We start from the raw sequence: 16855 nt of genomic DNA, 5'->3' as shown, positions 1-16855 counted from the left end.
ATCATTATGGTGCAGGAAACGCATTTTAACAAGGGGGACTCCTTCACATTCGCCTCCAGACACTTCACCCAGATATACCAGGCCTTTAACCCACGTAAAAGAGCGGGGGTAGCTATACTCTTTAAAAATGGGACCCCCTTTACCTGCACTAAGACATACCTAGATCCGCAAGGCCACTTCATCATTCTCCAAGGCCTATGGCAAACGCAGGCCATAACCCTATGTGCCCTTTACGCCCCGAACACATGTCAACACTGTTTTCTGACTAAGGTCCTTACATGCCTCTACAGGGCATCTCACGAGCTTCTGGTGATGGGGGGGGACTTCAACCTAACCCACTCTGCATCATGTGACCGCCTTGTGGCGAACCCTTAAGCATCGCAAACCAGAGCCCTCAGGGACTCTAAGTTGTTCTGCCAGATCACCAGAAGATACGCCCTCTTTGATGCCTGGTGGGCTCTTCACCCGAAGGATCACCAATACACCTTTTACTTGGCTCCCCACCACACTCACTAACGCATTGACTACCTCTTCGTAAACAACGCACTGAGGGCCACCAAATTCGCACAAATACTCCCTATTTCCTGGTCAGATCATGCCCCTATAACCTTATCATTAGACATAGGCACACCTCTCCGCAGGCCATGCAGCTGGAGGCTGAATAACTTCCTTCGGCAGCATGTTCCTGCCACAACGGAGCTAGAGTCTACCTTACAATACTACTTTGTTGAAAATGATACCTCAGACATTTCCCCCTCCACGCTATGGACTGCCCATAAAGCAGTAATCCGCAGGCGATGCCTTCCTCTCTCTTCCGCTATAAAGAGGGATGCTAGGACTGCCAGACTACTAGCTGAAAAACAATTGAGGGCCCTTCTAGCTCAGCTCCAGAAGTCACCCTCCATACCACTTCTCAAATAAATCGTCCAGGTACGAACGACACTTTGGGACCTTGCGCTAGGCCTAGTGGAGAAAGTACTGATCCGATTAAAACAACTATATTATGACAAGGGCTACAAAGCACAGTCACTCCTGGCCAGGAAACTGGCAGACCAAGCCCACACCGACATGCTAAGTCAAATTAAAAATAAAAGGGGTGATCGCCTGTCCCACCCTCAGACATAGCAAATACATTTGCTGACTTCTATACAGACCTATACAACAAACCAAAAATACCTCACCAGCCCCCATCCCCTGACTTAGCTGACCGTATAACCCAATATCTTGAACGAACCGGACTGCCTCGACTACAAGATACAGAGTTACAGGAAGTAAACACCCCTGTCACCACTGAAGAATTGACAGCGACCATAAAAGCCCTCCCGGGCTGGACGGGCTCCCATACGAGTACTATAAGGCCTTTCTACCCCTCCTGAGCCCCCATATGACCAAATTGTTTAACGCCTTTCTCCAACAAACCCCTATTCCGAGCGAGAGGCAAGGCTCTTTTATATCCCTCATCCCGAAACCAGACAAAGATCCGACCTCCTGCTCCAGTTACAGGCCCATAGCCCTACTTAACTCGGATTTAAAAATATTTAGGAAAATCCTCTCAAACCGACTGAACGCAATCCTCCCCACCCTGATACACAAGGACCAGGTGGGCTTTGTCCCCCTGCGACAAGCAGAAGACAACACCAGAAAAGTCATAGACTTCATAGATGTAGCCAACAGAGATAACTTGGAATCTCTAATCTTGAGTTTAGATGTGGAAAAGGCGTTTGATCGCCTAAGCTGGTCCTTTATGATAGCTACGTTACATCACATGGGCTTTAAGGGACCCTTCTTGCAGGCAGTACAGAACCTCTACACAAGCCCCTCCTCACAAGTCAAAACCCCCTTCACCATATCATTAACTTTTCCAATCATTAATGGCACCCGCCAGGGATGTCTGCTTTCCCCCCTGCTATTTCACTATGTGTAGAACCCCTGGCGGCGGCCATTAGGGGTAATCCAGATATATCCAAGGGATCTAGGACAGGAGCAGGGAATTTAAAATATCTCTATTTGCAGATGACATCATCCTCACTCTGACCCGGCCTAGGATCTCCCTGCCCAACCTCCATGCCGAACTAGACCGATATGCGGCACTCTCGGGCTATAAAACAAACACCTCCAAATCAGTGGCCCCCCCAGTCAATGTTGTAAAAGATGAGATCAATCATCTACAGTCCACATTCCCTTATAAACAAAACATAGAATATAGCTGTGCGTAAAGTTAAGCTAAAATCATGTAATAACATATGACAATACATGACACCAAAAAAATCACTATAATATAAAATCATACTCATGAATGAACACGTGATTAAATAAATGTGTAATACATGATAAAAATAATAAATCTTAAAATAAAAGAAATAAAGTAATTATATCAAAAGTCCAGTGAATGAATTGAAAATGGTGACTTCAATCAAATTCTTCTGTGCAAACAGAAACACCAGTACTTGTGAACCTCCACCACACAACATATGCGCTTACCAGAGGGTAAGCGATACAGGGCCTGTAGTATTAAATCTGTGGCATCAAATCAACCTCCAGACATCCATGGCAGGAATCACCTGTGGCTAAAATGAGGACAAGCCAAACGATCCAAACTCAAAGCAGCAATCACGATCCCAATGAAAAAGGAAAACTCACCATAGTGTAAGTCCCTAAAACACAGTTTATTTTATAAGCAAAAATATTGCACTTACATTTGTAAAAATATTAAAAGCTCGTAAAGAAATGCCGGCCAGGTGACACACGCTCGTCTTAGACATCGATGACGTCAGCACGCCACCCTCCCGACGTCCGTTTCGTCAAAGAGTGACTTAGTCATGGGGAACGGGTGGCGCACTGAGTCATCGCCATAAATAGAGTCAGGAGTAACCAAGCTTCGTTTTGATTTAATCAGAGACACCTAAAACAATCAGGAACAACCAAGCCTTGATTAAGACAGAGACAACCAAGCCTCTTCACGTCCTCTTATATTTCCTATCATATTAGGCATGCCCTGGCTGAAGGCACATAACCCCCAAATTGACTGGTCAACTGGAAAGATGAAATTCCTCTCACCCTACTGCCTCCAACACTGTTTGTTGGGGACCGACCAAGCTTCCTCCTCTTTGCTCTGCCTGGAAATAGACGCAGAAACCCGTCAAGCCGTGCCCCCAGTTTACCACAGCTTCCTGGACGTTTTTAGCAAAAAGGGCGCTGAGACTTTACCCCCTCACAGGCCATACGATTGCCCAATAGAATTGCTTCCAGGTGCAGAAATTCCTTTTGGGAGAATCTTCCCACTATCTGAAACTGAATTGGTAGCCCTGAAGATCTATCTGGACGACAACATAGGGAAGGGATTCATTCGTCCCTCTACCTCCCCGGCAGGCGTGGGAATCTTCTTCGTGGAGAAAAAGGACCAATCCTTACGTCCCTGTGTTGACTATGGGGCACTCAACAAAATTACCATAAAAAAACGTTATCCTTTGCCGCATGTGCCTGAACTGTTTCAGAGACTGGGGTCCGCAGCGGTGTTTTCCAAACTGGATCTTCGGGGTCCCTATAATCTTGTTCGCATTCGGAGTGGAGACGAGTGGAAGACCGCTTTCCGCACTCGCTTTGGGCATTTTGAGTACTTGGTCATGCCTTTCGGCCTATGTAATGCCCCCGCCACGTTTCAGCATTTCATAAATTATATTTTTAGAGACTATCTGGATCTGTTTGTTATCATCTATTTAGACGACATCCTGATCTTTTCTCCCTCCCTGGCCGAACATCGGGAACACATCAGGAACGTGCTAACACGACTCCGTCTTCATGGATTATACGCCAAGCCGGAAAAATGCATTTTCGAGCAACGAAGTATTCAGTTCCTTGGCCTGATCATTTCTGTAGACGGTATTGAAATGGACCCCCAGAAGATTTCTGCCATTCGAGATTGGCCCGCTCCTACAGACAGGAAAGGGGTCCAACGGTTCATCGGATTCGCAAACTTCTACAGAAAATTTATTAGGGGATTTTCCACCATCATTTCTCCCATCACAAGACTAACTAAACAGGGCCTGAGATTCCAATGGTCTCCCGAGGCTCAAAGGGCCTTTACCACTCTGAAGGACTTGTTCGTTTCGGCCTCTATTCTTAAGCACCCCGACCCAACCTTGCCATACATTCTGGAGGTTGATGCCTCCGAGATAGCGGTTGGGGCGGTACTTTCCCAAAGACGTGGACCAAGATCTTTTCTGCACCCAGTTGCGTTCTTTTCCCGCAAGCTATCCGAGGCAGAAAGCAATTATGATGTCGGAGATCGGGAACTATTAGCCATCAAGGTGGCTCTTGAAGAATGGCGTTATCTGCTGGAAGGAGCAGCCCATCCAATCCTCATTTACACGGACCATAAGAATCTGGAGTACTTGAAGTCTGCCAAGAGATTGAGACCACGTCAGGCCAGATGGGCACTTTTCTTCTCCAGATTCTCCTTCCACATAACTTACCGTCCTGGGTCAAAGAATACTAAGCCGGACGCTTTGTCTCGTATGTTCAACGAACCCGAAATCTCCTCGCATCCGGACACCATTCTGCCCTCAGGGAACTTCCTCCTGCTTCAAGGAAATCTGCTGTCCCAGATCAAGCAGGCATCTGTTAGTACTGTTCTACCACCTGACATCACTCTTCTGGCCAAGGACGAACTCTTCTGGTACAAAGACAAGATTTTCGTTCCTCAGTAAAAACGAGTTCTGGTTCTCAGTTCTTGTCATGACCATTTGCTGGCTGGCCATTTTGGAGTTCATAAGACCTCCGAACTGGTTCAACAAACATTCTGGTGGCCACAGTTTAAGTCGGATTGTAAGAAATACGTGGAGGCATGTGTCACCTGCATCCGGAAAAAAGGCAGTAGGTCCAGTGCTTGGGGTCTGTTAAAACCACTACCTGTCCCAGAAAGACCCTGGCGGATGATCTCTATGGACTTCATTGTCGAGCTACCACCTTCAGAAGGCTGTTCCACGATCTTTGTGGTTGTGGATAGGTTATCTAAGATGGCCCACTTCTTACCAATGAGGGGTACTCCCTCCGCCACAGAAACAGCCAAGATATTCATTAAGGAAATCGTGAGACTACATGGCATTCCTGCGAATATCACTTCGGATCGGGGAGTACAGTTCACGTCTAAGTTCTGGAGAGCACTTTGTGGGGTCCTGAAGATCGATCTCTGTTTCTCATCTGCCTACCATCCTCAAACCAATGGGCAAACTGAACGAACGAACCAGACGTTGGAACAGTACCTACGCTGCTTCTCTTCATTTTCTCAGGATGATTGGGCCCCCTTACTACCTCTAGCCGAGTTTGCATATAATCTCCGCCCACGAAACAATCTCCGTTCTTCGCAAACTACGGTTTCCATCCTCTGTTCCTGTCCAACGATCTTCCAGAATGCCCGGTACCTGCGGTTCAGGAAAATCTTGACTTCTTTAGATCCAACAACAGGCTTCTGCAGGAAACCATGGCAAAGACCCAAAAGTATAATAAAGAGGTGTTTGATAAGAGGAGAAGGGGAGAACTTAATCTCAAGGTCGGGGATCAGGTTTGGCTATCCACTCTGAACCTGAAAATGGCCTGTCCATCTAAGAAGTTGGGTCCAAGATTTGTGGGTCCCTTTCCAGTTGTGAAAGAGGTGAATGATGTGGTGTATGAGCTAAAGTTGCCAGAATCGTTTCGGATTCACCCTGTCTTCCACGTAGCTTTGCTCAAGCCAGCCGTTCCAGATCCCTTTGACAGCCGGAAAGGTTGCCCCACCTGAACCCGTGATCATCGACGGTGAAGTCGAATATGAGGTGGAATCCATCCTGGACTGCAGGCGAAGACGCAATCAAATCCAATTTTTGGTAAAATGGAAGGGGTACGGGCCTGAAGAAAATTCTTGGGATCCTGAGTCCAATATTCATGCCAGAAGACTGATACTTGCCTTTGAGAGGTCTCATCCGGGTAAGATGGCACAATTGGGCATCCGGAGGCTGCCCCTTGGGGGGGGCAATGTCATGGTCGTCCCCGGAATCCAGTGGCTTATGGAAGGCCTACCCACGGAATCCCCTCGTTGAGAGTTAACAGGTATCCATGGGCGCGCGTTGGCGCGAACCGACGCACGCGGGTGCGTGTAGGTACGAACGGGCGCACGCGGGTGCCCAAATTTTACGAACGAGCGCACGCGGGTGCGCAATGGTATGAACGGGCGCATGCGGGTGCGCGGGGGTCACGAACGGCTGCACGGTTTCACGCGGGCGCGCGCAGACACGCCGTGCGACCGTTCTTGGCGCCCAAAGGGCTACTTAAGGAATCTGTTACAGTGTCCCTGTGCTGTCCAGTCTACAGCGTGTCCGGTTACTCTGTCTCCTGCTTACCTGATTGTTCCTGATCCTTGTTACCCGGCCTGTTCCTGACGACGCCTGCTTGCTGCCAGCCTCTGACCTCCGGACTGTTTGACCACGCTTCTGTCTTCTCCTGTGTACCGTTGCTGCCCGCCTGTTACCGACCCGGCTTGTACCTTGACCTCGCTTCTTCTACCAGCTGTTCCAGTCTGACCACCTGTGCCCGCTGCTGTCTGCTGCCTGCCTGCCAGCTGTTCCAGTCTGACCACCTGTGCCTGCTGCTGTCTGCTGCCTGCCTACCAGCTGTTCCAGTCTGACCACCTGTGCCTGCTGCTGTCTGCTGCCTGCCTACCAGCTGTTCCAGTCTGACCACCTGTGCCTGCCGTTGTCTGCTGTCAGCTCCAGGTCCGGTTTTACTCTTCACCAGCTCGGCACTTGTGCCCTCTGAACTCTAGAATTCCTGTCCCCACTTCCAGGGATTCTCGAGCCAGAGGCTTACGAGAGGCCGCTCCCTGCATTCTGGGCTCCTCTACCAGGTACGTGACAATAATGCTGTCTGTCACGGTGCATATTACTAGCCAGATTAAGGGTGACACTAGACTAAAATGCGAACTGCTAATATGAATGCCCTATTCACCCTTGATTCCACAATGTATGGACGGCATGTTGTTGTTTAGCTCTCGCACTTGAGTTCACTGATTTGTTTTTTTCTATCTCTGTGTACTGTTAACCTTATTGAAATGACTAATAAAAACGTTAATTGAAAAAAAAAAAAAAATAGTATATGAGGTTGCCTATGGACCTAAAACGTTATTGGATATCATGTATCCATGCGTCATTAATTCACATGTATCTACCACTTAAAAAGTGATATATAGTACGTGGTTAATAATTCATCATAGTATAGAGCAAGGATCTGCAATTAGCGGACCTCCAGCTGTTGCAAAACTACAAGGCCCATCATGCCTCTGCCTCTGGGTGTCATGGTTGTGGTTGTCAGAGTCTTGCTATGCCTCATGGTACTTGTAGTTCTGCAACAGCTGGAGGGCCGCTAATTGCATATCCCTGGTATAGAGGAAGAAAGGTTCCATGTGGGTCGCATAAGGATCTCTATATGATATAGCATTAGTTAATTAATTCGGAATTTATAGCCTATTGATTTTTTGCTAAACACATTTTCAAATAATGAAATATGTGCAGTGACGGAAAATGTGTAAATTATGTAATTAAATTTATGAAAAAGTGTATATGTTAAATATATAAAAATATACATGTCTGTAGAAGGAAATGTGCCAGTGAATAATGAATGCGTATGCAGTAGTAATGTATATAAATGGGTCTATGCGAGTCCCAACCCAGGGTTCGAGGATCTCCCGCCTCAACCCCAGTTGGGACCACCTATGTCGGGCCACCGCTCTATTCCATTCCCTGGAGCTGGCCATAACTTATGGGCTGCTTTGTAAGTAACATTGTTAGTGCTTCTTTCTTCTCCTTTCTGCCTTTTTTCTTTCATTTATGGGGAATAGTGCATGTCTATAGATAACTCACTAATTTATCTATTAAATTTTTAGCTCATTCATGCATCCAACTCCTGACGATTGTCAAGAGGCCATGAAATGCATTGAGTGCTCATCTATGGGTGCCAAGTACAAGTTTGCCCTGATAACCGCATAATATTACAACCTTTATCAATTCCATATATCATGTAAATCATGTATGAATTATCTGTATACATTTGATTATTTATCATTTACTTTGCTTGTCACAAATCATGTTCATTAATTAATCATTTGCTATTAAATTTATTATTAATATTATTATATATATATTGACTCTTTATGATTACATTCTATATCATAAATGTTTCACCGTAATCGGTTTTATTATGCTTATTATTATTATTATTATGAATTACCCCTAGAGGATTGTGACATTCAACTTATTCATGTTTATTCCATACATCATCATACACACCAACATGCCTCATGTAAAGTCCCAACCCCACTTCTTTTTGTTTTCACATAACATTTAGGGATGGAGGTATGCTGGTGTTGTTGTTCTAATTTGAGACAGGCCACATTTATTTCTAGTTCTCTGTGGGGACAGGATGAGTTCTGATACTTTCTCTCCTTGTAACGGTGGTGAAGGAGGGTTGCCAACCAATAGTGATCCTTCTCTTTTATGGCACGTATTCCTGGGTCCTTTTGCAGGCTTTAAAGCATGAGGGAGCCCATGCACCGCAAATTTGCAGAGGCATAAGAAGCAGACTCCTCGGGGTCACCGAGGATTATAGTATCTGGAATGGCCTCCTCCTAGCCACATACTACTCCCAAGGGTTCTGCGGATGGAAAACCATCTCTTACTGTTTGATGTATGTCTTCCTCTGCTTCAATGTCTCCAAATCTGCCACAATCCTCGTGTGTTCTGTGGCATAGGAACAATGGTGTCTGCATGAAGTGGGCCTTGAGAGGAAAGGAAGTCCTCGACTTCCTTCTGCTGCTCTGCCTTGAGTGCCCTGTCCATAATGCCATGCAGTCTGCTCCAGCAAGAACACAACAGGGATCGTGTCACTGATGCATGCATTGTCACAGCTCACCATCCTTGTGGCCTTCTCAAATAATGACAATACAGTGCATGCATCCTTTATAAGCAGCCATTGGTGTGGGGGAAAAAAGCCAAGCCAGCCTGATCCTGTCATTGTGCCATACTCACACAGGTATTCATTGATGGCCCTCTGCTGCATGTCGAGTTCCAACTGGTGGGCATGTCACAAATCAAGCAGTTTACGGGCAGGTGGATTTCCCGCTGAATTTCAGCCAACCGAGCACTGGATGGGTATGACAGCCTGAAATGGCTACAATCTTCTGGCCTGCTTTAGCAGATCTACCAATCTGGGTACCTATTTAGGAAATGCTACACCACCAAACTGAAGACATGTGCCAAGCATAGCACGTGTCAACTTTCCCTGTCTAAGGGCGGACAGGAGGTTTGTGCCATTATCGCACACCACCATTCCTGGCTCCAGCTGGCATGGCATGAACCACCTTTGGGCCTGCCCCTGCAGAGCTGCAAAAATCTCTGCTCCGGTGTTGTTCCTGTCCCCTAGACACACCAGCTGAAACACTGCATGGCACCTTTTAGCCTGACACATTGAATAGCCCCTTGAACGCTTGTGGTTCATAGGACAATTCAGCAGAGGATGGCATGGAGGTGGAGAAGGAGGGGTAGAACTGACAAATCTGGCATCACCACCACTAGCTATATGGAGACATGGGGACACAACAAGCTGCAGCACTGAGCCCTGTCCTGCATCCTTCTGCATTGCAAGCAGCGTTACCAAGTGTGCTGTGAACTAAATATATTGTCCATGACCATGCTTGCTGGACCATGTGTCAGTAACATGGACTTTGGGGCTGACTGCCTTGCCCAAGGATGCCACAACATTGCCTTCAACGTGATGGTACAGAGATGGAATGGCCTTATGTGAAAAGAAATAGCGACTGGGAATCTGCCATTGTGATACAGCAGATTCTGCAAATTCACAGAAGAGGGCAGAATCCACCAGACAGAAAGGCAGAAGTTGTAGAGCCAGAAGCTTTGACAAGCTTGCATTTAGATATAAAACAGTGAATCAATAACAAATATTAAATCATAGTGTAGCGCTAAAGAACAAACTATTACATAACAATATGTGATCATAAAATATTTTAACCAATCACAAAACTCATATAGTGTGCAAGAAATACACCTTAAGTGTATAATTCATAAGTGTATATAAAAAAAGTCCAAAGACAGAAAATAAAAAATAATAAAAGTCTCTGTATAAACGTTGATCGAATCCAAACGTGAGATAAAGGTCACCATCCACCTTCCTTAAATGAGACTAACATGCAGACACCATGTGGTATTCCCGTCACCTTTCAAGATAGAGGCTTACCAGATGTAATAGACCCACACGAATCTACACTCGGAGGGTCACACAGGCTTGTGTACTCGTATACGAGATTTTTAGACGTAGTTTTTCCAGGAAAGTAGCGAATCAGACTGGATGTCTCGGCTAGTTGACAAATCCTTCAGCAGTAAAATCCAACTCAAATAGTATTGAACCCATACAAAGAGAAAATAGGGGCCACAATAGTGTAATTCCGTTTAAGAAAAATATTTAATAAAAAGGTAATAAACTTACATGTAACCAAAGAATCAAGCGCTTAGTCAGTAAAAACAGTGCTACAGCAGGAGTCCCGACGCGTTTCGTCCTCCACAGACGTCATCTGGGGTAACACTCCACTGTAGCACACTCACTTTTATATCCCCCCTTTCAATCTGGGCGAAAATTCCATCTGCCTGTGTCACCGTATATTACTTCCGGTTTAAGATGGCGCCCGGCGTGCGTTCCACGCCTCGCTCTAATATTACAACAAAAATCCGCCAGCGTTTTAATGCCATAACACATGCGGAGTAAGCCGATAGATAAAATCAGCCTTAATCCACCTAGAAAGACAAAATACTAAAGATCTTCCCATCACACAAAGAAACCTCATATCCGGGTCATAGCTGAAATAATGACAGACGCCCAATAAGAGGACTGATCACACAGTGGGCGTATCACATTGCGTAACTAACCTCATATCCAGGTCATGAGTGAAATGATAACACACGCCATACGTGGGAGACTAATCCCGCGGTGGGCGTGTCCCCGATTAGAGCGTGAGGTTTCCAGACAACGGCGCTGGAACGCAACGTCCACAGGAAGCGCCGGTGTACCTGACGCCGGAAGTGACGTGGAAGGAAATACGTCACCTCCGGTCAAGGCACATCAAACATCGGAACTGACTCAACAGGAAATACGTCACCTGCAATCAACCACGGAGCGCATATATATGTTCCGGAACGCACGGCTCAAGAGGCTGTGCACTAGTATACCAACCTGTTCAAAATTGCAAAAAATACTGATACGAAGTAGACTCAGCACAAAAAAATGGAAAATAGATATAAATAAATATAAATAATAATAAAAATAAAAAAATATAAAAAAATGAAAATGAAAAATCTCCTTATTTTAAGTAAAAACTTTAAATCGAATAGCACCTAGCAAACAACCAAAGGGTGCATTCACCAGGGACATGAATATATCACCCCCAAAAAAATTTTTCATTTTTCCTTCCTTTATATAAAAATATCCTTATACAGAACAATAATTTTTTTATGTATAAAAAATCAAAGCCAGCAATAGTGTACTATATGTCTGAATGTTCATCAAACCAGTTAGCATTGACACATACGGCAGATGGAATTCTGTCCCAAAAGGATTTTTTTAAACATATTACATAGAAAGTATAAAAAACTAGGCCAAAGTGAAACATTGACAATATACACATTAACCATCATTAATAAAAGCATTAATATCCCACTCTATATTTAGGCCAAATGGAGAGTAGGATCGAATAGTATATATACCCTTTGGTTGTTTGCTAGGTGCTATTCGATTTAAAGTTTTTACTTAAAATAAGGAGATTTTTCATTTTCATTTTTTTATATTTTTTTATTTTTATTATTATTTATATTTATTTATATCTATTTTCCATTTTTTTGTGCTGAGTCTACTTCGTATCAGTATTTTTTGCAATTTTGAACAGGTTGGTATACTAGTGCACAGCCTCTTGAGCCGTGCGTTCCGGAACATATATATGCGCTCCGTGGTTGATTGCAGGTGACGTATTTCCTGTTGAGTCAGTTCCGATGTTTGATGTGCCTTGACCGGAGGTGACGTATTTCCTTCCACGTCACTTCCGGCGTCAGGTACACCGGCGCTTCCTGTGGACGTTGCGTTCCAGCGCCGTTGTCTGGAAACCTCACGCTCTAATCGGGGACACGCCCACCGCGGGATTAGTCTCCCACGTATGGCGTGTGTTATCATTTCACTCATGACCCGGATATGAGGTTAGTTACGCAATGTGATACGCCCACTGTGTGATCAGTCCTCTTATTGGGCGTCTGTCATTATTTCAGCTATGACCCGGATATGAGGTTTCTTTGTGTGATGGGAAGATCTTTAGTATTTTGTCTTTCTAGGTGGATTAAGGCTGATTTTATCTATCGGCTTACTCCGCATGTGTTATGGCATTAAAACGCTGGCGGATTTTTGTTGTAATATTAGAGCGAGGCGTGGAACGCACGCCGGGCGCCATCTTAAACCGGAAGTAATATACGGTGACACAGGCAGATGGAATTTTCGCCCAGATTGAAAGGGGGGATATAAAAGTGAGTGTGCTACAGTGGAGTGTTACCCCAGATGACGTCTGTGGAGGACGAAACGCGTCGGGACTCCTGCTGTAGCACTGTTTTTACTGACTAAGCGCTTGATTCTTTGGTTACATGTAAGTTTATTACCTTTTTATTAAATATTTTTCTTAAACGGAATTACACTATTGTGGCCCCTATTTTCTCTTTGTATGGGTTCAATACTATTTGAGTTGGATTTTACTGCTGAAGGATTTGTCAACTAGCCGAGACATCCAGTCTGATTCGCTACTTTCCTGGAAAAACTACGTCTAAAAATCTCGTATACGAGTACACAAGCCTGTGTGACCCTCCGAGTGTAGATTCGTGTGGGTCTATTACATCTGGTAAGCCTCTATCTTGAAAGGTGACGGGAATACCACATGGTGTCTGCATGTTAGTCTCATTTAAGGAAGGTGGATGGTGACCTTTATCTCACGTTTGGATTCGATCAACGTTTATACAGAGACTTTTATTATTTTTTATTTTCTGTCTTTGGACTTTTTTTATATACACTTATGAATTATACACTTAAGGTGTATTTCTTGCACACTATATGAGTTTTGTGATTGGTTAAAATATTTTATGATCACATATTGTTATGTAATAGTTTGTTCTTTAGCGCTACACTATGATTTAATATTTGTTATTGATTCACTGTTTTATATCCTTGTGATTGTGATAGCAGCTTTGTTTTTTCTGTTTGGATAGCGCAGTGTCACAGGGTAACATTTTTTTGACTATATATTGTTTGGATATACACATTGCGGCAATCCCTCTTCCCCTTTTTTTACACACTTCACCGTGGGTATGGATATCTTTGAATATCGTGCTTCGCACAAAGTTAACACAGATGGTGTATTTGTTGCTACGGGTAGTAACACCGAGGTGGGTGGGGTGTTTATGAGACTTAAAAATATCATGACGTCTGAACTTCACCTACAGTGGGATCTTGTGTTCCTGCAACAATACATTGCAGAACATATGGTCCCTAGAAGCTTAACGTGGGATGTAAACCCCCAACAGGGTGAAACGGATTTGGATATCTGGTTTAAATACTTTAATGAGGCAGGAATTAATCTGTTGGGCTTTCTGATTTCAAGGAAGAACAGTAAAATGGCCTTGTTGGATAAAGAAATCAAAGAAATTAAAGATAAACTGATGATGTTTAAAGACACCCCGGAATATAACTCTCTTTCTGCCAATTTGTTAAACCATCTGGAGAAAGAAGACAGGGAACAAAAATATAAGAAACAGAAAAAGTACTCAAGAGATGTTAATGATTATAAAACGGGTATTGTCTTCGGTTGGCAGAAATCTGTTCAGAATACACCTGCCATAGATGCACAACCTACTAATGGTTCCCAATCCGGAGGTCCTAGTGCCTCGCAGAGGATTGCCTTGCCTCCTATGTCTTATAGTGAAGTTGCACAGAGTGGGATGTGTGAGGGTCCACCCCCTTCCCAACAGAGAGTACATCATTATACCCCTCACACCCCCAATAATCCCCAGAGGGGAAGAGGTAACAATCGAGGAAAAAGAGGTGGTAGAGGTTTTAATAGAGGACGTCCATATAATCATGATGCTCACCAGTATAGGGAGTATAATGACTCCTCTTATTACTCTCCATCACCTAGACGTGCTCCCCCCAACCCCCACTATGGTGGACCGCAATACTATAATACTACTTTGGTCCCTACATATAATAGGTTCTCCCCATTGAGAGAATTGCGTGATCCAGACATTAAGAACAATACCTATGTACCATCTGGGTATAATCCACCTAATACTAACTATAGGAGTCAGGATTTTCGCGAGGATCCACATATCCGAAAAAGGGATCAAGACCCAAGAGAGGGTGTAGAGGCGGAGAGCGAGTACAAAGGAGGAAAAAGAAGGCGGGTTTAGTAGGACAGGGTGTGTTTAATCTAAGCAAGAAATCTTTTTCTCATGCCGAACTGTCAGTACTTGATAAAGGATTAAAATATGCACCCCCTAAAACACTCAATAAATTTAATACTTTTATTGATATACACAAATTCATCAGAAAGATTAATATTCAGCGGTATTTGACAACCAATCCCTTCAGAACAGATTATTCAGCGGCCACATCTGGAACCGTACATTCAGGGTTGGCTAACCCGTCTTTATTTGTACCCCCTGTATCTACGGTTCCAGCTGTTAAAATATTTAGGGATTTAGTATTAAAAGATTTGGACAGACTTCCCACCAGAAGCGTTAATAGAACCACTTTTTCAGTAAATGGTTTTAAATCTTTATGTGAACAAAAAGATGTAGTTATTCGTCCAGCGGACAAAGGTGGAGGAGTCGTGATTTTGGACAGGGAACAGTATGAAATGGAAATGCACAGGATTTTGGATGAGCCAGGTACTTATAAGCAACTTGCCAACAACCCTACGATTACATATAAAAAACAACTTATAGATCTTATTAAGAGAGGTCACGATCAAAAAATCTTGAATAATAAAGAAAAAAATTTTTTGGTTCCTATTTCCCCACGTATTCCCGTAATTTATTACTTACCGAAGATCCATAAAGATTTGGTGAGCCCCCCTGGTAGGCCTATAGTGAGTGGTATAAATTCGGTCACTTCACGTATAGGCCGCTACATAGATTTTTATTTGCAACCTCTTGTTAAGAAAACCCCCTCTTATCTTAAAGATACAGGTGCTACAATTAGGAGACTTGAGGACTTAGTACTACATGAGCAATGTCTTCTGGCTACAGCGGATGTAGCGTCCCTCTATACTTGTATACCTCAGGGGATGGGTATAGAGGCCGCCCGGCATTTTTTGGATCTTGAAGATTCCTTGGCGCCATTCCAATGTGATTATCTCATCGAACTTTTAGAATTTGCTATGGAACACAATTATTTTTGGTTTGGCGATAAGTATTATTTACAACAACGCGGTGTAGCCATGGGGGCTAAGTTTGCCCCCAGTCTTGCTAATCTATTTATGGCCAAGTGGGAGGAGGATGTCGTCTATGCCCAGCAGAACCCTTCTTTGGTCCTGTGGGCTAGGTATATAGACGACATCCTCCTCCTATGGAGTGGTTCACCGGATTCGCTAACTGAATTTTTTAGGAATTTGAACTGCAATGACAGGGGTATCTCATTATCGTTTGAAATGAGTTTCTCTAAGATCAATTTTCTTGATTTAGAGATTGAGTTAGTAGATAACAAATTTGTGTTTAAAACGCATTTTAAACCGACGGATAGGAATAGTTTTATTCCCCTCGATAGCTGTCATCATAGAACATGGTTGAGTTCGATACCACGGAGCCAGTTTTTACGGCTGCGGAGGAATTGCACAGACCTGGATACATTCAGGATACAGGCAGAAACCCTCAAACAAAAATTTGAGGATAAGGGATATGACACTAATGTTCTTGATGCAGAGATACAGAAAGTTATCGGTACTAATAGGGAGAGCCTGGTTGTTGAGAAATCACGCCAAGAATCGGATGACACCTATAGATGGTCTATGCTTACATCTTTTTCAGTACAGCATAAACAAATCAAGACCATTATAAACAGACATTGGGATGTATTAAGAAGTGATCCGGTTCTTAGATCTAGGTTACCTGAGAGAGCGAAAGTACTCTTTAGGGGTGCGCCCTCCTTACGGAGTCGTATTGCTCCCAATGTCATTAATCCACCCTGTCGTCCATCTTTTTTTCACAACTTAACAGGTTTTTACCCCTGTAAAAAATGTGGCGTTTGCCAATTTAATACAGCCGGAAGACAAAAAACAACTGAGTTTACATCAACAGTAACCAATAAAACATACACTATAAAATCATTTTGTACTTGTAGCACTAAGTATGTGGTTTATTTGATCACTTGCCCATGCGGGAAACAATATGTGGGGAGGACAACAAGAACGTTTGCGATTAGAGTAGGTGAGCATATAGCTCTAATAAGGGGTAAGGTCTCTAAACATACTGTCCCGAAACACTATAGGGAATGTCACAATAGTGACCCTACGGGTACCGAGTTTTTGGCTATTGACAAATACACACCGCCCTGGAGAGGGGGTGCTATGACTCGAGGTGTTTCAAGATTAGAGACCTATTGGATATATACTATTCGATCCTACTCTCCATTTGGCCTAAATATAGAGTGGGATATTAATGCTTTTATTAATGATGGTTAATGTGTATATTGTCAATGTTTCACTTTGGCCTAGTTTTTTATACTTTCTATGTAATAT

General features: G+C 43.9%; 1 protein-coding gene across 1 annotated transcript in view; it reads right to left on the bottom strand.

Annotated features, from left to right (window-relative positions):
- LOC143986883 (uncharacterized) overlaps positions 1–16855 on the bottom strand; it is a 171759-nt gene that overhangs the window by 138817 nt on the left and 16087 nt on the right. Inside the window, 1 exon segment of the mRNA XM_077485289.1 lies at positions 9781–9788. Within this exon segment, the coding sequence (XP_077341415.1) occupies positions 9781–9788 (8 nt within the window).

Source organism: Lithobates pipiens, unplaced genomic scaffold (assembly GCF_037356315.1).
Source record: "Lithobates pipiens isolate NorthernLeopardFrog02 unplaced genomic scaffold, aLitPip1_a1.2 Scaffold_18, whole genome shotgun sequence".
Classification (NCBI taxonomy): Eukaryota; Metazoa; Chordata; class Amphibia; order Anura; family Ranidae; genus Lithobates; species Lithobates pipiens.
This window is presented reverse-complemented; position numbering and strand designations above follow the sequence as displayed.